The sequence below is a fragment of the Lycorma delicatula genome, chromosome 3, assembly GCF_047948215.1.
Source record: "Lycorma delicatula isolate Av1 chromosome 3, ASM4794821v1, whole genome shotgun sequence".
Classification (NCBI taxonomy): Eukaryota; Metazoa; Arthropoda; class Insecta; order Hemiptera; family Fulgoridae; genus Lycorma; species Lycorma delicatula.
In genome coordinates this window covers 38,327,872-38,350,646 of record NC_134457.1, presented here as the reverse complement: position 1 = coordinate 38,350,646, position 22,775 = coordinate 38,327,872, and the positions used below count along the sequence as shown (strand labels likewise).

Here is a 22,775-nt window from a genome sequence, read left to right as displayed (position 1 = left end):
AAGGCAAAAGCTCAGTTATTTGCCTCGGTGGACACTTACATTAGTGCACTGATGTAAATGTTTACCAAGGTATTTACACCGGTGGCATCCCAACGAGGCCTGGCTTATTACTATGAGATGTAAAAAGTTAGAGGGCAAAGACGATTCCCATTAAAACCCATCAGGGCTATGAACGGGGAGAATAATGTGGCAACCAGAAGCGTCACAAGGAGGGTGTCTTCCCCTATGAGGTTGGGACGTGTTTGTGACGATTTAATTCAGCGATTGTATTATGTATTTCGGTGACAACAGGATATCTGGATACAAATAATACTCTAAAGCTTGAAGAGCCCTATACGAAACGCTACAGATAAGGTTGTGACAATATTTTGATCTAATGATATTCAAGGCCATTTTGATGGTGTAAAGTTCAGCACTGAAGGCACCTGTAATACCAGTTAGGCCAAACACATAAGTTTTGTCATTTACAACAAAAGCGCATCCTACGGTATTATTCTGCTTCAACCCATCTGTGTATACTACTGCATCTGGGTTTGCCTCTGATAGAAAATGGTAAAATGTTTGCTGAAAGATAAGAGGAGTTGTTAATTATTTATTACATTCGATGAGGTTGTAATTAAAATTAATGGGGGTCATCTCCATGGAGAATATGCACAGGAATAGGCTGGGAAAATAGGCGGTGGGTCAAGATGTAGAAGGTATATTAATCGCCGGGTACAGACACCCACTGGTGCTATGTGGCACCACCATGTGGATGGTTTTCACACCATTGGAAATGAGAGTTTGCAAGGACTGCTTTAAGAACCGGGTGATTTGGTTGTCCTTTAAAACAGGTAGAGTAAGATGCCAGTATCTGGTCCTGCCTATCCCAAAGTGATGGCTCACTGCAATCAACAAGTACCCTTGCGACAGGACTTGATCTAAATGCACTAATTGCAAGAGAAGAAAAGAGTGGTGTACAGCATCCAGCATCTTAAGCATGGTATGATATGCAGAAGAATAGATGATACAACCATAATGTAATCAGGATCAGACTAAAGAATAATAAAAACATAACATATGTGGTCGATAGCTCCTCATTTGGTGTCGCTAAGAACTCAAAGCATATCTAGAATTTTTAAGCATCTCTGATTTAACTATTTAATGTGTTTGGACCACGCAAAATGACTTTTGAAAAGTAAAGCTAGAAATTTAACATCAGGAGAGATAGCAATTGGCTCTTCATTGAGCAGGACTTGTGGAGTGAAATGGTCTAGTAGATGAGAAAAGACTACACATTTTGTTTTCTCCAGTGAAAATGTGAAGCCGGTGATTTTGGACCAAGTTTCAAGGTGAGATGTAGTATTCTGTATGCTGTATTTGTCAGCTGTGGCTGTTAAACGAGTCATAGTATATAGAGCGAATAAAGAAACAAGTGAAAACAAATGGTTGCTCACACTTAGTAATACTGTTGATGGCTGTAGTATACAAGGTGGCACTAAATACACTTTCTTGAACCACTCCATTCTCCAAGGTGATGCTAGTCGACAAAGAATCCTCCAACACAAACTCGAAATGAACAGTCATCTAGGAAACCCCTAATAAGGGCAAGCATATTACCCACAACTCCCCATTCTTTATGGGTATTTAGAATACCTCATCACCAGACTGTATCATACACCATCCTGATGTCAAAGAAAATAGCGAGGATTTGCTGGCAGAACAGAAAGGCATTTTGGATAGTTGTTTCCAGTGATACCAGATGATCAATGATAGATCGTCCTTGGCAGCAAATATTTCTATTCATGCAATCAGCAATGTTACTTCTAACTTAGAACCCAAACGCAATGGTTTTATCCATATCTTAATTAAATGTAACAATCCATCCAGTGATAAATTTTTTCAACTGCTATTATAGTACAATCACATTAATGCAAATAAATATCCTTCAATATAGATACAATTCCGTTAAGAGAGTAACAATGAATGACTCAAGATTTTGAGGCAGGTCATTAATAAACTATAAAAAAATCAACAGACCAAGGCATTTCCCTAAGGTACTGCAATTCTACACTTTGAACTGAAAATCTACATTTATAAAAAGAAGAAATTTTAAATTTCAGTTACACCTGGTAAAGTATGACTTTTACCTGTTGTAAGTTCCTCTTCTTATACAATAAGCACTAAGTTTTTTCATTGGTAAAAAATAAGGAACTGAATTGAATGCTTTAGTTAAATTGTAAAAGAATGAAAATGGCATATTTTTGTTATCTGTGCAATTTAAAATATTCTCTAAAACTAGGTATTGGTTGTGTTGGACAATTTTTTGCAAAAACCATGCTGAAATTTTGTTGTCAGTACGATAGTTATACTTTTCAGTAGATTTCAAAATATTAAAAATCAATTTTTTTATAATTCTTTTAAAATACTTAAGAAAACAACACAATAATATAATTAGCTTATAATTTAATAAATTAGGTGTTGAATTTTCCTAGAAGGATAAAATATGGAAGTCTTTTGACAGCTGGGAAATAATCCATTGTTGAAAGATCCATAAATTAAATTTATACAAGACAATATTACCATCTACGGATTCTTTTAAAATACATGATATTTCTGGTTTTTTTTCTCCTATTCTCACTCATTTAAAAAAAATGAATTTTTACGAAGTAATTTTTTGACAAATAGCAATATTTTAAATTTCACCTTGTTTTATGCCACTGTTTCAGATTTAAACTTCTGAAAATGTTGCACTTGGAAATATACTTCACATTGATAGTTTTGGTAAACGTATTCAGTGAAACAAAAGTAAAAATATGTAAGTAAAACATGTAGATTAGTTCATTTTGATTTTCAAAAATAGCAAAAGTTAATTTTATGTAGATTCATTTAAAACTTGTGAGAATATTAAATCAGTTTTAGTTAAGGTAATATAACTCGCTTCAACTACTGCAAACAAAAAGTGTTTACAAGAATTTACTTGCCAATAAATAGATGTTTCAAATGCAACTGGTAATTGTTGCTCCATATCATAAACAAAGTACAATATTATATAATGATGATACTTTTCTTCATGATAATTGGCCGTGAAAATTATATAACTTTTAATTTACATTTAAAGATTACACTACATAGAAGGCAACAAATTCTACAATAGAACTACTACTATAGTAACAGAGCAAGTACAACTACAGTTTATTCATTTTTATTACAACAGGATATTTAAGCAAATATTCTATAAACAATAATACAAAATATTCTTATATAATAGAGCAGCACTAAATCAGGCAATTTGGTAATACTACATAAAGTCTACCACTGATTCTTAGGCATAATGGAAATATCACTATCTTGTCCCCCTTGTTTTACCAGTTAATTATAATGGAGACATGGAGAGGTGCACACCATGTTTTTGCTATTAAAGTATACTACAGATACAATGGCAGTTACAAAACCATGCAGCGAGTGTTTTGGAATCACTTATGTTCCTTATAATTCTCCCCATGCAATAAAATTAACAGTTAAAATCTTTAAGAAATCATGCTCCACATTAAAAAGAACTGGAAGTGTTGAAAGTGAGCTCATGCCAGAAAATTGTGCGAGAGAGAAGACTGCCCTATGACAAAATTCTAGTCAATCATCTTAATGACACAAATTATCATTAGGCATTTCTGATCACAGTGTAAAGATGATTTTTCACCATGATCTCAAATACCATTTGTATAAAATTAAGATCATGTACGCAACCAATGATATCAACATCCGCAAATCAATTTGTTTTTTATCATCAGTTATCAAAACCTTTTATTTATTTATGTTTTATTTTCAATTGTCCAATTTACTATTAACCCCTTTATTAATAGGATGTTCAGGTCATAATGAATATTTAAAAATATTTTTATGTTTTAACTTTCTTTCTTTATTAGAAAGTTCAGTTTATATAAAATGGTTTACAAAAATGCATTCTATAATTATTTTGTGTTTGTGCAAATCAAGACAGTAAACTAACCCTATCTAGGATAAAATCAGATGCAGTTGCTGTGTAAGTTACTCATCTGTCTTCTTTCTTATTCTCCTTCCCTTTTTTCTTTGAATTGGTAACATGGAAATTGTGTTAGTCAATACCTTGGCCTCACTAATGGCTTTGTTGTCGCACCTTGTAATAAATACCAAAACCGCTAATTTGTTATTTGGGCTCACTAAGGTGACTATGAGGTGATCTATGAGGCTATCCAAAGACTTTGCTTGTTACCTAGATGTTGTACAGAATGCCAAACTACTTTTGAAAAGTCAGGCATTCAACTTCTAAAATCGAGATTAAAATCAATGCGTTTATAAATCTATGGTTGAACATATATCCCTAATTCTAATCCTGTGAAAATTAAAACTAAAACAGTTTATGAATGAGTTGTCATTTATAGTTCTTTTAAGCTTAATAATCATTTATTAAATATGTTTTTTTGAATTCAGCATGTACTGGTGGATTTTTGCACAACATATTAAAAACAAAAATTTCATTGTACAAACTACAACTTTTATCTTAGCAATATTAATATAATTTTTGCATTTTGACTATGTGTATTTAAACAGAAAATCCAAAAATTTTTATTTGTGAAGTACCCACAAAACCAGAGAGATGAATGACAATCCAGCTTCTAAAAGTAATACAGAAAAGAAAGAAAGGAAAACCCAAGTCTAAAATGACAGATACTCTGCCATTTTAAGTAATTTAATACTCTGTCATTTTTAAGTAAGGTAATTAAAAAGTCAGAATAAATGGCTGTGAAAATGAGAACGCTCAGGATAGAGAATTTAAAATGGGACACTACCTCATATAAAATAGAATAAAACTACATTTTCAACTACTAAAACTTTATAAAAATTTTTAAGTAAAAAATATATCACTATTACAAATATAGTAAAATCAAAAGTTCTTTATGACTAATAAACTGACAAACATCCTGTCATCTTAGAAAGTCATGGTTAAGCATTGCAGACTTTCTTGAAGTGAATATAACTGCCACACTCATACAATACAGTGCTATAATAGAATTATTTATTTAAAGCAGGCTGAAAAATTTGCCCTCCAGGAAATGGATGGAATTCTGTAAAGGATTCTGTAAGTCAACCATTTGACTTAGATTTTTGGAATGAAGTATTACAATGTGATTCACTGTAATCTACATTACTCTGTCATTACCATTAGCATTAGAAAATTTAATTTGACAACTGCAAAAACATCTTAAAAGGAAAAATTACAGTTCTACTGAAGTAAACAATTGTAATTTCCTTCTTTAAATCGTTAGATGAGAGAAATAAAAGAGATGAAACTATAAATGATATCTCCAATTGGTAATACCACATAATTGAGAATGTTTGGAAGAGAAATTAATTTGCTGTAGGCTGTAGTAAGAATATGATAACTATTAATTTTATAATCTATTTAAAAATAAATTGAATTAATTTTTAATTTTACCTTAACAGAGACAACAAAGAAATTAACCAAGTTCAAATTGCTTCTGAACACAGAAGTCATAAACACGGTCCTATTATAAAAGTTTATTATGAATCTATTCCAATACTGACACTCAACTGCCTGTTGAAAATAAGACAGGTCCACAAAGCATCAAGGTAGTTGTCCGGTAGCAACAAGTAACTTATAATCTTGTTACAAACCCATCTGCCGTCTATTTTATTTAGTTACAATAAGAACTCCAATAAATGAAGCATGATTGTAACTTCCATTTTTTGCTGCCAACTGTGGTATGATTTAATTTTTTTAAGCTGAAGAAAACTATGCTGATTGAAATGAACAGAGCTCACATTGTTTCTATACTAATAATAATAATACTTTGAAGACAGCATTATGAGAATCTGATGATGGAAGAAATTTACTTAAAAATTGAGAGCAGAAATTATTGAACTGACATATCATGGCAATACTGTTTTAATATCACAAAAAATCTGGCTGATACAATCCCTGTTACCTGGGACTACAATAACATAAAAAATACATAATGTAACATGAAAAATCTTTAGAAGCCAATCCAGTACAAACAACATGGAACGCTCATAAAAGGTGATGTAACTGTGTACGTCACTGAACAACCAACCCTCTCTGTAGGTGACACACAGGCTTTACTTGAGAAATTCAGGGGGGAAATTTTCAATCATCCTCCTATACCCACTGTTGCAAAGTGAAACCACCTCTTCACGAAGATGAATATTTGACTGGCTACCATGCTTTGAAATCCATGAGGACTTTGTCAACAGGTTTAGTAACTGGCTAGGAACCTAATGATAAAATTGTTTGATACATGTCAGAAAAAGCTTGTTTCACAATAAGATAAATGGATAGAGACTATGAAAAGAAATAATATATATATATATATATATATATATATATGTATGAAATGTAATTATTTCAATATTGTCCCAATTTATTTTTTTTGCAAGTTAAATTTAGAATAGTCTTTACAGGTAGGTTATAATTTTACAGTCCTACTGAAATTAATATATTTTTATTTACATTTTACAAACTTTTATTTTTCTCAACAAGAATAATGAAATTCAAAACATGGTGATTTTTTTTTCATTGTGTCTTTCTTTCATTATACAGTAGTAATACATGAAGAAAATGACATTTTGGCAGCCACATTTTCAGATACTCTTAACAATACAGAAGCTAGAATAGGAAATAACATTTTAATATCCGAGCAAGCGATCTCCCTTTCAAGACAAGATGAAGAATCTAATTTTCATCAAGGTCAGTAATTTTTATTTATACAAACATAGATTTTTAATTTGTCATAACTCTGTTTTTTTTTGTTTTTGTTTTTTTTAAAACCTAAGTAATATTGTTTATAATAAAATTTTAATTTTACTATAATTAATTAAATTATAATTTTAGTTTTATTATTATTCTATAATTCTAAATGTTTAAATAAATAATATAGATTTCACCAAATACATTTGAGGGCTTTTAATTTATTAATCTTGTTATTTATTAATTTATTTTTTTATTAATTACTCGGAAGCTTACAAAGAAGTGTGTATGTTTATATGGAATATGGAATTTAGGAACATTTGCCATGCCTGACCAGGATTGAACACAGAACATCCAGATGAAAGACCCTACCACTCTGCAATGGAGATTGGGAGAGTGTTATTATTTTAAATCAATTAATATTTACAATTAAACTCATCTAAACACTACTGCATTATAAAAGTGCTGTGAGAAATAAAGCAACAGTTTATCAGGAGTGCAGAATCACAACTACTTTGTGGGTCAATGTGTTTTATGGTGTTATAACCATTTTTTAAATAATTTTCAGTCATCTGTGTGGTAATAAGATTGTTACCACACTGAAGTACTGGAGTTGCCTGTAAATTTTTAATTAATGATTTGTGATCAACTCTAATAATAAAACTATTAATTAACTCTACTTGCATACTCCTACCCATTAAATATATTTTAATCAAAATCCATTAATATAAAATAAGAATATTACATTTTTTGAATACATATATATATATATTCAAAAAATAATTTAACTACCAAAACACAGTAACAAAAAAAAATCTAATATCAAGATTCTTGGAATTAATATAAGTTTAGTTTATCAACTTTTGGAGGTTTAAATTGCATTTAATATAAGATTCTATTACCCAATATATTAATAATTTTAAACTATAAAACAATATCTTAAATGAATATGTTAAATGAATTAAACTTCATTTTCAAAAAAAAACATATAACTTATATATATAAAAACATATTGCAACATTGGAATTTGATAAATTTATTACTTCACAAATATAAATAATTATTTTTAAAAAAATGTAACCACCAAAATACACTAAAAAGTAAAGATAATTTCATCCAAATACTTAATAATAATTCCATAGACACTTTTTTAAAACGGCGCCTGCTTCTACAGAATTAATTTTTAAATATAAACCTGTTTTATAATAATACTACATAACGTATACTTCATAAAATCCAATACTAATATTACACCAGTCGCATTGATATTCATGTGCTTCGACTGCTTTTGCAATTATCACGTGTTTTTTATATACCCCACGTACGGGCATATATTAGGTTCATTTAAGTACCACATAAGTTTTGGTGCAGATTCAAAAAAGTGTTAAGGAATTAATTAAGTATTTGAACAAAATTATTTCTTATGTTTTGGTGCATTTTGATGTTGGTTCCATTTTTTTTTTTAAATAATTATTTCATACTTTTCTGCAGAGTTTATTCAGCGGAGTTAATGAGCTCCTTTTTGGTAATAATGCAGCTGCCTCCAGTCAAAGGCCACTGCTGTTTTGTTCAACCTCCTTCATGTGAAGCAGAAATAAATTTGTGACATCAGTTTTTATTCTGTGAGCTAATAATAAACATGAGACAAAGAGATGACATGGAGTTCAATGATATATTAAATAACTTTTAGTGAATTTACAACTGACCAATTGGAAATACTTTGTAAAAGAAGCAGGGTACCTTTACAAAATGAATTTGCAGATGGAAATGCTGTAAGAATATTCCCAACTTTTACATTAATTGATGAATATAATCGTAGTATGACTGATATGATATAAGAAACAAGTAGAACTTATATTATAAATACTATTGATGAATCATGAGAAATTACAACATATGTGAAACTACTTCTGGGAATGTTATTCCGGTAGACATCAATAACTGTGATGACCTGTTGCACAATTGGAAGAGGGTTCAAGAGTTATGTTAAGGTGTAATATATCGATTTCTGATGGTTTAGTTAATGGTGTTAAGGGAATTGTAAGTAAATTCAAATAGTCTGCCCTACAATGGGATTAACTGGAAAGGGGTAAGTTACCAAGATCTGTGTTAATAAAATTTAATGACAAAACAATAGGTACAAAAATAAAAGATAAAAGTAGTTGTGTACCTGTTACACAGCTAAGTACAATGTTTCAAGCTAATAAAGGTCATGGAGATAGAAAGACATATGCTACCTTTAATTTTAAGTTGGGCTGTAACAGTGCACAAATTGCAAGGTACAACATTAAATAGAGCTGTAGTAGATTTGGGGAAAAAGTATTTGCAAAAGGACAAGTTTATGTTCCTCAGACAAGTCAGAAGCTTAAATGGTTTAGCTTTGAGTGATTTAGATCAATGTAAAGGACTGAATAGCCCTCACAATTAAAAAGCACTTGCTGAGAAATGGAAAGATTGAGAAACCTTGCAAGCACAGGATTGAATAATGTGCTACAATTCACTCAAGGTGTCGATACATTGATTACTAATGACATATCAACAGTGTTATGAGTATTATGAAGAAATTTAGTTGTCTGACCTTGCAAGAGGCCACAAAAGACCACTAATGTGATGCACATAGATAACTCAATTTTTGCCCTACAGAAGAACATATAACATCAACAAATGTGTGCGTGATGAATACATTATCACTTTTCCCACTGTCCCAACCTTTCAGCTAGACAGTGAAGAACTTTTTTTTGCCAATTTTCAGACTGATTTTTTGTCAAAAATTTTTTTTCTACATCGTGGTACCACCACAAAAGGTAGCTGTGTTGATTGCAACATTTATTTGAATCGAATTTATAAGAAAAAAGTTATGCGCTAACAAAATAAATAAAAAATACAGGTTGAATATATAACCTCCTTTTACAAAGTGGTTAATAAAAAGGAATGTTACAGCATTTGCCAGAATGGTTCAAGAGAAATCATAATAAAACCTTTATCACAAAATACATAATATCACAAATACATAATTAGTTATAAAATAAGAAATACATGGAATTAAAAGTTCACATTAATTATTCAAAATATAAACACATGAAATAATATTAAATATAAGTAGATACTAAGTATAAAAAACTACAAAATAATTTTATAATTTAAAAATGTCCAGTGAAAATTACTTGAGCACATATTTATAAGCGTATTGAAAGAATACAAAAAATTCAGGTTTTTTTAAACATTTTTTATTAATATTTAAAAATTAATCTACACATACAAAGAATTCAAAGAAAGATCCCCTATCTTTTTCTACAATTGTTAATTCAGAAAATCCTGACCAATGCCAAATTAATTTTGCATGCTAATACTATTTTTTAACTTATTTTAAAATCTTGGTTGTCATCTTGAATTTCATTGATTTTTTCATATATCTTATCATTCCTGGTTAATAAACATGTAAAGGCAAGTAAGAGATTGCCTCAAAATTTAAAAAATTCATGTCATTACATTACAAATAATACAATCAAGTACTGTATTGTTGTACATGTTATGCAAACATGGTTTATTTTCAAACTCTTTTCATTTTTCCACTTTTTTGAATTGCTTCAGGAATTGCTTTGAATACAAAAAAGAAAAAACGTTTAGAAAGTTCATATTTTAACCTAGCTAATAATGATAGCAAATGTTTCCCTATTAAACAAACCACGTTAAGGTTCAGTTGTTTTCAAAAAAAAAAAAAAAAGTACAACAAAAACAAACGCTAAGAGTGGTTATTATAAAATCATGGAATTTGCTTGATTTGTTCAACTAATAAGTTGTCTCCTGCACAACTCAATTGTGTCAAATACTGAGGTACTATAACTTTATCCAAAATTTGTCTAAAGTAATAAACCAAACTCATTTTTTTTAAACCATTCTTCTATGTCCTTTTGTTCAACTAGAGGCATACTTATAACTACTGACATTTGTATAGTTAAGTATATTTATAGTTGTATATTACAATGATTCAAAGAAAAGATTTTTTATCTTTGGCAGAGGCAGCAAGCAAATGCATTCTGGACTTTCATTGTTTAGAAGATAACCACTGAGTGCGAATAGGTACACTACATATATATGTATATACATACATATTATATATGTAGTATACATAATATACATATATAGAACATATAGGTTCATACAACATACATATGTTTTTTATTATTAATCATGTTGTCCAGTATGTTCCAATTAATAACCAACAAAAACTACCAAAACACATGAAATATTAGTCTTACTTTACCTGTGATACCTTATTTAAACACCTGATGAATCAATCGATTCAAAAAGTAGTTTATTATGTAGATTGGTAAATTTATATTAAACTTGCTAATAATTTGGAGTGTTTATGGTGATTTTTGTTGGAGATTATACGTGTATAAAATAATTACTATAAACTGCTTTTTTCATGAGGAATATTATAATATTTTTTTAATAGTTTGCAGAGAACTTGCATCAGGTATAAGCCTCATTCTAGATTTCAGTTGGACTGGCTGGAAACAAAGTAAACTGTTGTCTAAGGCAGCTGGAATACCTTATATTAGAGCAGGAGTAACAATTCATCCATTTGTGCAAGTTATAGATAATACTCTTACTACACTTCATAATGCTACTGATGCTGTCTTGATCTTTGAAAATGATATACGTAAGTAATTTTATTTCTTAAGTAAGAATATAATTTCTTAATAATTTGTAAACTGAAAGTATTTACAGAAATAACTGCATAATTTATAGTTTTCAATTAAAATTGTAATTTATAATTAAAGATTGTAAATTTGTAGCAAAATTATATCTGATAATTGCATAAGAAATGTAATAACCAAAGTAAATATTAATTTAAATATTTATTTATGGCTGACTTCACAACAGAATAGTAGAATGTTAGAAATTTACATAGCATTTATATTTTTGATTGAATTAGACAGTAGTTGTTTTCTTCTTGTTAAAAATCTATTTTATATTTCGATTTTCAGTTGACTTTCATAACTTGTTAGTAATGAACATAAATAGTTATGATCTAAACTTGGAATTAGTTACTGGTAGTAAATATGTTAAATTGTAAATTAAATATTTGTCTTAAAGGATTTTAAGTTTATTTTGTAAAAATGCCTATATTGCGCTTACGTTTACATACATCTTCAATACATGATTTTATGATGTTATTCTAAACTACTGTATATATTCAAACTCTAGTACTAAAACAGAATTTTCTTATCATAATTTGTTTTCAAATAGTGCATTAAACATTGATTTTGATCAGATTTTTTTGTTAATAATAATAATAACTTGACAAATAAAATGATTTTCTATTAATTTATCTATATTAACTTTTTTTAGAGCTGGAGCAAAGCCTTTATTATTTGGTAGAATATTCTCACCTCAGAGTACTAGCTCTAAATGGTTTAAATGTAACAACAATGAAAACAATAGCAAATATGCTTCCCATGCCATCATTTTTTGTCATTATTGCAAACACATTTCATATCAACACTATATTTTCTCAAGTAAGTGTAAATAGTAATAATTTAATTAATTTTACATTCATTTAAAGTACTAAAATGCACAAAAATTAATGTTATTACAACATCTAATATATTTGATATTTAGATTTTGAAGCTATAAAATAATGATTTTACTATTTTTTTTTTTTAAATTTCCCTATTCATAAGAAAAATATTACAAATATTAAGTTTGCTAAATCCAATTGATTTAAAGGTAGTAGTAACGTTGAATTAAACTAAGCTGCCAATTAAGGATACATCCTTTTGTTTAGCAATTAAAAATGTCCTAAACAAATTATTACACAAGATTGGGTGTGTTTACAGTTCTTGACATTCCATGACCAGCAAAAAAGCACAATTTTAACAATGAAAACTTTCAGGATGTATATGTACTGGTCAGGAGTGAGGGATATTAAACCTAATTTTGTTTTTTTTGTCAGTTATCATTTTGTTTGATAACTTAAATCAAGACTTTCATAAAAATTGGTTATCTATGAAACAATTTTTTATAAAATGTTGTATAATGGACTTCTGGATATGGATCAATGAGTAAAATGTTTCTTTTTTTATATTTTTCTTAAATATTTAAATACTTTAATGAAAATATACACGAAAAGAAATTTTTTTTATCCTTAGTATTACTCTGTCAAGGGGTTTTGTCCTTGGTAGCCAAATTAGTAAAACTCTCCCAGCTTTTCCAGGAAATTTACGCTAACATTGGGCAGCTTTTTTTTATTAAACAGAAATTATTTAACTTGTACTGTTTAACTCTCTTTCAATTACTCTCTTATCTCACTCTCTGTCTCCCGTACCCCTGACTGTCATTTTTTATCTTTAACTTAATTTTTTATTATTATTGTAATTAATCTACGTATATCATATTTCTTGGGTTGGTATATTTTGTTGTTTCATATTGAATAGTAATAAATAAAAAAATAGTAAAAAATATTTAAAAAACAAAATAATATTTTGTTTTTGTATTATTTTATCAACAGATACAAAGTAGCGATAAAATGTTCAGTAGCAAATAGAACTTGGGTTGACAGGGTTGGTTAACTTGGGTTGGCAGCCAAATAAATAAAATAAAATAAAATCTCTCTCTCTCTCCCCCTCTATTACTGCAAATTTAAATAAAATCTGAAATTTGGTTTTCAGGCAATCGAAGCAAATTTACTAAAGAATGATCGTTGGAATTTAGTATTCACTGACTTTAACTATGAAAAGTTTCATACAGGACTTCTATCAGTATCTATAACAAAATATGTCATGAAAAAAACTGTTTGCTGTCCACTAGCTCAACTTCCAGAAACTTGTGCCTGCCCAGAATCTGTTAAGGTATGTTGAAAACCTATATAAATATATACTACTATTAGCCACTAATGTCTCAATGGTGGGCAAAAACCTCTTCAAATTAATACACAGTTTTGTTGGTGTAATTTAAATAATCATCCCATAAATTATGACTATGAATAGTATTTTTGTATATGAATTACAGGTAACTCCAGCTTTTATTAGTTTATTATCAAAGACAATAGGTGAAGTGTTTGCTGGTATGATAAAAAATAAAAGTTATATTGAACCAGTGAAATCTGATTGTCTCTTAGCAGACACAAAAACTCCAAACATTCTAGCTTCAAGGTTTAATAATGCTGTATTACAGGTAATAAAATTATTAATTAATGATTTATATAATGTAGATGATAATTTAAATTAAATGTTTGATTATTGATATTAAAATGAGGGTGAAATATTGTAAAATCCAAGTGCTATTAAAACAGTAATTAAGAGAAAAAATTAATGGAATACAATCAGCCAAAGTTTTCCACTGGAATACTGAGAATTGTTTGATAGACTAAAGTTATATATAAAAGTGGTAATAATTATTCCGAGATCTGTTTAATACTTCACAGTTGTTATAAGACTATTGTATGATTTACATATGACTAAAATGAATGCATGAAATTCATTTTTTTATGCTACAAAGAAATAATTAAGGCCCATTGTTAATCTGTATCACAGAATGGTACTGCCTTTGTCTTTTACCAAAAGATATATGTTAGAATCCCATAAAGATAATTTTTCATATATTAAAGACAAAATATCTCTTTATAGTTGGTCTTGTCACCTAAAATATTGAGCTTCTCATCTAAAAAAATTAAAATCCCACCATAAGCCAATCGAAAAAAAGATTTATTGCATAACTTTAAAATTATATGTTTTCAGAATTCAAGGTTTGATATATTTTTTTATAAAAAAACAACAACTATATTTGTAATGCTTCTTCAAAATACTAACAAATTTTATGTTACGATTTTTATTAGAAACTTTTTACAGAATGAATGTTATTTTTCACAACATAATAATTGAAGATATATTTTAATAATCATAAAATACCAGAAATTGATATCAAGCTATCTAATTTTAATTGGAAAATAATAATAACTGGAATCAGTCAATAGTGATAGATGATGTACCATCAGAATTGTTATTGTTTAAGATAAGCAGGTGTAGATATAAAGATTAGTATTTAGATTTTAAGAGAGTAGGTATATGATCAAATTTTCAAAAAATAAGAATAATTGCATAATAGAAATAGGAAATGATAAATGTAAGAGGTTTCTGCATTATCAGTCTAATGATTCATGAACAAGATGTGATTCATTTTTTAATAGAGATCAGCGAGTTGTAAGGGAGACCATTCTGGGCTACAATAAGAAGGTAGACCTAAAAGGAATAAAACTGACTAATTGATATCAACAAAGCATTAAATAATCTAGAATGGAGCAAATTATTCACAATTTCAAATAGAATAAAGAATTAAAGTATAGATATAAGGTTATACACAACTTAGACAGTCAGTAATTGATTAAGTTGAGTTCCAGCGTTCAAGTCCTAGTGAAGCAGATATTTTGAACAGATTTGAATACTAGATCGTAGATACCGGTGTTCTTTGGTGGTTGGGTTTCAATTAACCACACATCTCAGGAATGGTTGAACTGAGATTGTACAAGACTACACTTCATTTACACTCATACATATATCATTCTCATTCATCCTCTGAAGTATTATCTGAACGTAATTACGTTCAGATAACTAAGAAAGTCAGTAATTGATTAATTTGAGGTCCTGGGTTCAAATCCCAGTCAGGCATGGCATTTTTCACACGCTACAAAAAACATTCATCTCATCATCTGAAGCAATACCTAATGGTGGTACTAGAGGTTTAAAAAAATCAATGTAATTGATTAACAGTAATAAAAGAATGAAAGATAGCTCTCAGAAAGAAATGAGACATATAAAGGAAAAGCAACACAGGAATGAAGGGCAAATTTAAGATTAGAATTCCTATCTCTTTTTACTTCCTTGTACAAAGTAAAGGTCCAAAAAAAAGAATTAGTGGGCTCTTTGCAGATCCACTACAGAAAGAAAATTAGTGGGTATTTACAGACCCACTAATTCTCTTTCTTTTGATATTTTTATTGGCCTCAGGCTGAGAAGTAGAGTAGATGGACTCTAACCGGGAAAACGTTGAGCAATGTTAAATCTATTATTGACCTTACCATCACTATCAGATAAATCTGATCCTACTTCAAGATCTCAACCTTTATCCTCATCGTCTACTTCTCCTTTAAATTCAGAATCAAAAATTACTTCATTTAGAATTTCAGGTCGAATTTCATTTAAACTAATATTTATCATCAATATCAGAATCTGAAAGAATATCATTTATCAGGTTTAATGTTTTCGCATCGTCTACGCTATCACGTTCATTCATATTGAAAAAATGTTTACTTAGATCAAATAATAAATATCAGAAAACAGAATAATAAACGCACCTGGAAAAATCAATACATCACTCGCATTTGAAAAAATAACAGCATGTACACCACAAAGTACACAAAACGTTACCGGCGTAAAATAGGCAAATATTTTATAAAACTAACATACTAAAAAGAATAAACGCATACACAGTAATTCTTTCACTAATAAAAACTAAACATATCATGTTGATATCTTAGTGAAATATCAACATACACACACGATAAAATCACGCACTGCCACCACCAAAGTGACCACAGCCTAGATTTTTGCCGGCAAGAAAATACACGTTAAAATAAAATTAAGTAGTTTCCGAAATATCTAACAGATCGCGGGAAGAGATAATCAAAATCACCGTTCAAAATGAATTATAGATCATTGTGTGTATCTACTCACCAGAATAGCACGTGTGCCGGTTGTAATAGAATTAAATGTGCGATGCGGGGCTGTACATGGGTTTCGGTCATCCGTCCGTGTTATTCTACGCGGGCTATACTCGGGTATACAAAGAGATTTAAAGTGCTAAAGAGTCACCCGACAGCTTTTAAATATTTCCGTTGAAGGAGCAAATCTTCTTATTGATGTAAAACCTGATGATAACTTAATCATTAGACAACCTTAATGCCTTCTATTTCAACAACATGAAAAATATTCTTAACAAATTAAGACTATCTGAAAGTTGATTGGACACCCATTACTTTATTTAATTAAATACCGCGTAACGATGCTTAGTCCTATATTTCCATACTTTGTTTTCTTTATTTTTTTTAATTCAATTTATTTTTTTTTTTTTTGGCAGTCCAGGATTTTTAATTATTTTTATTATTTAATACTTTAGTGATCAAGAAAAATACACTATTAGAAAAATTAAGAATATAACGAGTGATCCAAATTAGGACATTGTAAGGATTTCAATTTATTTATTGGCGTATGCCAATCTAAACTTACAGATTTCTCAAACGACTGAGTTCCTCAAGAGACTTTTTATCGTGCGGATCATATAGTAATTTTCTGAAATCCAAACTAATCGCTAAACACTTCAGTTGTCTTTTACGATTCAGTGCTACGTAGGCCTGGGCCCTTGGCAAAGATGTGAATGCCCAGATCTACGACAGAGCTCTATCTAGGATAGTACCTTGTAATTTATGATGCACCATCAAAATCCCAGCACAATAGTAGTGGTAGCATACGCCGTTCCACTTTGTCCTAAAGCATCAAATTCGATAATAGTGGGCTGGATTATTAATCCGATGCCGACAACATTATCACTAATCGTACCGTTTGTGGGAAGCTGGTCTCGGAGCGCAGACCACTCGATTTTTGTTTGTATACAAGTTAATTTTTTTCTTGTTTGGTTCTATATTGATTTTGTATTATGTTAGCCAATACCCAGTTTGAATTTTGAAAATCGGAATATTGGTTGCGAAGATATACATTTCTGAATAACCGTGATCTGTTAGATCGAGAGTGTACTTGATGCATGCAAACGTTAGCCGTCAACCTACTAACAAATACCCGTTTGAATTTTGAAAATCGGATGATTGTTTGCAGAAATACTGTAAGAAGATACCACTTCCCAAAAAAGAGCTCCAGAGGCTCTGCGTTTGTTACCAGTTGATGATTGGTGTAGCCTTGCACGAGGTGCTCACATTATCTCACCACTCTAGCCTCATATGCAGTCCACACGGTAAAGCCTAAACAAATTAAATTACTAAACAGTCATTTTTAAGCGACTCCCAAAAAGGAATGTAATCTATTTAGGATGTACTTATGTATGTTTGTTCCACTGTAGCGGCTTAACGGTTGAACCGATTTAAATGTATGACCCCGCGTTGGAATACTTACATTACCGGGAGAGTCAAAGGCTATATAATTATGTACGTACGCGTACCCAGCATTTTCTGCAGGGGGAGGAAAAAATAAGATAATTTTATTATTAAAAAATTGCTTTATTTGAACATTTGAAAACGCTAAAAGTAATTTGTTGCAGTGCTATTCAAACCTATCTAAATCTTATTTCAGCACTAGCCTACAAGAGTTCTTGCTAAATCTTGACAAAATTTCTTTCTCAAATTTATTTTTAGTTTCCCGAACACTCTTTTTATGCACACTAATCATACAAAGATCGACAAGCCGATTTTCTCTTACTGTTGACCGTAACCAAGTTTTTACCCTGCATAAGGTGCTGAAGGATCTTTCATAATGCACGTTGAGCAGGGCTGTGGAGGTGAGATAAGTAGCGGCCGTTTTATGGATGGGTAGAACAATTAGGTTTTTTTTAACTATTGCAGCTAGTTCTAACTCCTTCAGTTGGGCATTTGGCACATTTTTTTCCTTTCCATTGGTTGTTCCAAAGTTTAGCTTCACCGAAGAAATCATTCAAATTGTAGTAATTACAAAAACTTGTTTTTTGTAAAAATCTTCATACGTCACATCAGGCATTAAGTGAGGGTGCAACGTAAGCAATGAGAATGCGAACAAGTTCTGCTCAGAAAAACGCTGTTTTAGAGATATTATTAATGAATCTATGTAAGAAATAATTAGTGATCTCCAAAACTCGCTAGGAGACTGTGCTGGTGGATTCGCAAGATGTTTCTTCTGATTTATGACAAGCGACATATTGAAATCCGTTCCAAGATGCTCGGAGATTGTTTCAGCCTCTGCTATAATACTTTCACTTTCACCAACCGCATTTACACATTGTTTTCTCATGTGATTTTTTTTATGTGATTTACACATGCATAAACTTGTTGGCTGATGAGCATTTACGACTGGTTACAGGGTGCCTAATATTTTGCTATGAGACAACACCAACAATGAATTCTGATTTTGTAGCAGCGCAATACATTTAAAAAACCGTTTTTCAAGTTGCATTGTTACCGTCAGTATATAGTTTATCAAACGCCATAACGATTTGCAAATCATGAATTTTGAATGTGACGATACTTTTTATTTTTGAGATCATCGGGTTTCACAGAGCACTGGTATATTTGGTATGCATTTTCGACGAAAGGCTGATTATCGGAAGAATCGTATTATTTATTTTATTGTGGAGACCGTATTTTGTATCGCTGCTATTTTAAGTTGTTTACAATTAAGTTCAGTTTGTGACTATCACACTGAAAGTAAAATATTCTTGTATACTTTTGTTGAATAATTTTCTGGACACCACCATCCTTTCCTGCCATACTGGAACAGCCATCGTATCTCTGTCCAATGCACTTTTCTGGATCAAGGCCAACCTTTTCCACAAATATAGTTGCAGATTCTACAGATTTCGCATCCATGTCAGTCAACTCTACAAAACCTAGAAATTCCTCATGAACTATCATCTTTTCTTTGTGAAAAATCTAACCCCAATGTAAAGTTGCTCTTTCCCTGATATGTCACTGCTTTAGTCTGCCAGGACACTGTATGCACATGCTTTCTTTACATTAGTAGTGATGTTGTAACCACCACTTATGATTATTTCATTTTGAATCTGTGGTGACAAGTAAGTGGCATTTTTTGCACTCTTTTCTAAAATTTTTGCTAAATTTTTTTCTATATTTTTTGCTTTTGCTTTTTTAAAATGTGGTCACCAGCATCAATTTTGAGTTTTATCAAGTCTTCAAAAACATCTTCATGATTTTCTTTGCCACTCAAAGCTAAGTCATGTGTACAACAAAACATCACAGTCAAAATTATTGATAGAACAATCTTCTTATTGGTGTCTGTTACTTGTTGGTGGACAGAAATCAGTTGTACATCCATGAGTATATTTCAACAAAACATTTTGCTGCTGTGGCTGCCTGTGTCACTGGATAACGTGTGAGAATTCACAAATTCATGCATGTCTTTATAGCATCTAAAGGGCCTTACTATGCAAGTTAGTTGGTGGAAACAACCCACAGTAAATGCACAATACATCTTTTAATTTCTTGGAATACACCAGCCAAGGAGCATAATCTGCCAACTAGCTGTATTTAAATTTTCTTTTTAATTGCACAGCATCCTTAGCAAAATCATAACTTGGAGTTGGTGACCAACAGTTTTTTAAAACTTCCATTTTTTGAGATGAGATTCATACTAAACAAACATCAAAGTCAGTGGCCCACATCATTATCCAAATACATTTGATCTTGTACACCAGAACCAAATAGTAGCAAAGATCCACTTGATTTTTTCTCCAACATTCTGCTTCGATTTCTCTTCTCTGTCGCTATCACTTTTACTACTACTTCTTTTTGGTTGTTCCTCTTCTGTCTCCCTAAAAGAAAAAAATAACTACTACTACACTTCCCCAAAAAATTAAAGCAATTAAGAATTTAAACTTATGAACAGACTCTCTACTAGAAACTTCAAGCTTAAAAATGTTTTTTTTCATCATCTCCATACAATAGTTTTTCACAATGTTATAGCGTTTTGAAAAGTAGTAAAATCTTTTTTGTTCATGAAAAATGTTCTTAATCTAAATGAGTTGATGAATTCCAATACCATTAAACTGTCATCGTTTTCAAATTTATGAAAGTAATTTTTTTTTTCATTTCTATAAAAGTGTACAAGTGGAGTAAGTAGAAAAAAAAAACACAAAGATACTGATGAAATGGTCAAATCTAACAGGCTGTTGCTGTGTACAGAATGAAATTATTGTGAACCAACATGGTTCTGATTTGAGATTAAAAAATTTGATGTCAAGATTGTGTTGTGTTTAACATAACTTTTGTAGTGGTTGAACTTGATGACAACAAAAATTGGACTATATAAATTTTGAACCATTCACTATTTCTTAGCTATTGAACTTTTAATGGTTTTTTATTATTGAATGACTGTACTTTCTTAAAGACCTTTAATATTTTGTACAAATCTGTTTTATTGTTTGCAACTAGCAGAAGTAGCTAGTTGCAAAATCAATCACTTCAAAATTCAAAACCATCTAATTAAACTCCTGCAAAACTGACAATAACTCCTACAAAAGTAGCTAATTACAATTTTCAATCATTATTTATAATTGTTGGAGTATGGTATAGTCGTTACTATTTCCTTATTTAGTATTGTATGATTTTTCTTAAAAATTCAATTATAAAGACAGTATCAAAATCCACTATTATTACAAACAAGAAAACAGTCTTCGCATTTCCTGAACATTTTGGACTACTTTAATCAGATGGTTTTGCAACTCATCAACTCAAATAAAAATAATATAGATACCTTTTGTGCTAAAAAGGTTTCTAATATCTATTTTAGATTGCTACTGTTATGGGATTGCTGTCTGAATTAGCTCAAATGTGTCAACTCACTCAACTGACTCACTCGCACTGATTGCAGCACTTAAATAGAGAACAGAAGGTTCTTGAAATTTTCCGCTAAATTCAACCTCAAGCATTTTATAACTTCTGAGTTTTATCATAGACCACCCAACCTTGAACCGCCAGTTCCCCACTTGTTCACCACAAAGCGCTCCTGCTGCGATTTAAACATGTTTTCTTGCTGCGCAACACAATTATAACATATTAATATTGACCTATAATTTTTCGTTTGACTAAACAAGCCAGGAGGGGGCAAGAGTTCCACCCTGCCCCACTGTGGTTACGCCTATTAATATGCATATATATGTGGGTGTGTGTAGTAGTGGAAATCTGCCAGTTGAAACACAAATTTTAATGAATTGTGAACTGTGAGTTCCTATTATGTGAGCTGGGTTTGAACAGGATTATTCGAATAATCGAATGAATAATATTACAAAATTAATAAAATTAAATTTACGTTAAATAGAATAAAGTAGTATTAAATAAATGTTAAAAATTTCTGTTTAATAACAATTTGATTCCCATGGGGACTGCGTGTGAGGCTAGAGTGGTGCGATGATGCGAGCACCGCGTGTGAGGAACCTTTTATTTATGAAAAGGTGTAATTTGTTAATGTGATCTGTATATTTTCATTCATGTCAATGACATTAATAAAACTGTATATTTTCTTGAAATATTTTTTACCGAAAAAGGAGTGTAATGTATTTAGGATGTATATATGTATGTTTGTTCCACAGTAGCAGCTCAGCACCCGAACCAATTTAGATGTATGACCCCGCCCTGGAATGCTTACATTACCGAGAGTGTCATAGGTTTTATATATAACTATCACGGCACGTAAGTTGGCACAAAAATCGGCAAACATTTGGCACGGTACTAGGTGACTAAAAACATTGTCAGTTTAATATAGATGATATTTATAACCAAAAATACATACGATGTTATTTAATTAAAACTAGTTTAGTATCCCAATTAATATTATTATTTTTAAATATTTTAAATAATTATCTTTTCTACACACTTTATAGCTGTAGCTCCCAAATTCCGAAGTTGCTGTCGTTGGTAGATTCTAAAGAGCTCATGTTTGATTCTGAATTCACATTTACCACAAAACTGTCGATGTGCACATCATATAAATTTTCATTTTCAACATTGACAACATGCTCGCAGGCATTGCTCTACTCGGCTTTACACTTTATGAAATTCCTCTTCGGCTAACTTAAGAACATCGGACATGTTAAAAGTTGTATTTCTTTTAGCTACTTGCCCTTTCATTTGAATCCAAATCATTTCAATGGAATTTAAGTTAGGGTGATAAGGTGGCAACTGCAGAAATGTGTGATCATAATTTTCGAAAATGTCATCTATTAGAAATTTTTTTTGGTTTTCTTTGTGTAATTT

The 22,775-nt window shown here is 30.4% G+C and overlaps 1 protein-coding gene across 1 annotated transcript in view; it reads left to right on the top strand.

Annotated features, from left to right (window-relative positions):
- The first annotated feature begins 3,418 nt into the window (after positions 1-3,418).
- Positions 3,419-22,775, top strand: part of LOC142321115 (glutamate receptor 2-like) — a 51,378-nt gene continuing 32,021 nt past the window's right edge. The window contains exons 1-6 of the mRNA XM_075359107.1: positions 3,419-3,554; positions 6,599-6,745; positions 11,205-11,411; positions 12,104-12,270; positions 13,423-13,602; positions 13,763-13,927. Of these exons, the coding sequence (XP_075215222.1) occupies positions 3,419-3,554; positions 6,599-6,745; positions 11,205-11,411; positions 12,104-12,270; positions 13,423-13,602; positions 13,763-13,927 (1,002 nt within the window). The remainder of the gene's footprint in view (positions 3,555-6,598; positions 6,746-11,204; positions 11,412-12,103; positions 12,271-13,422; positions 13,603-13,762; positions 13,928-22,775) is intronic.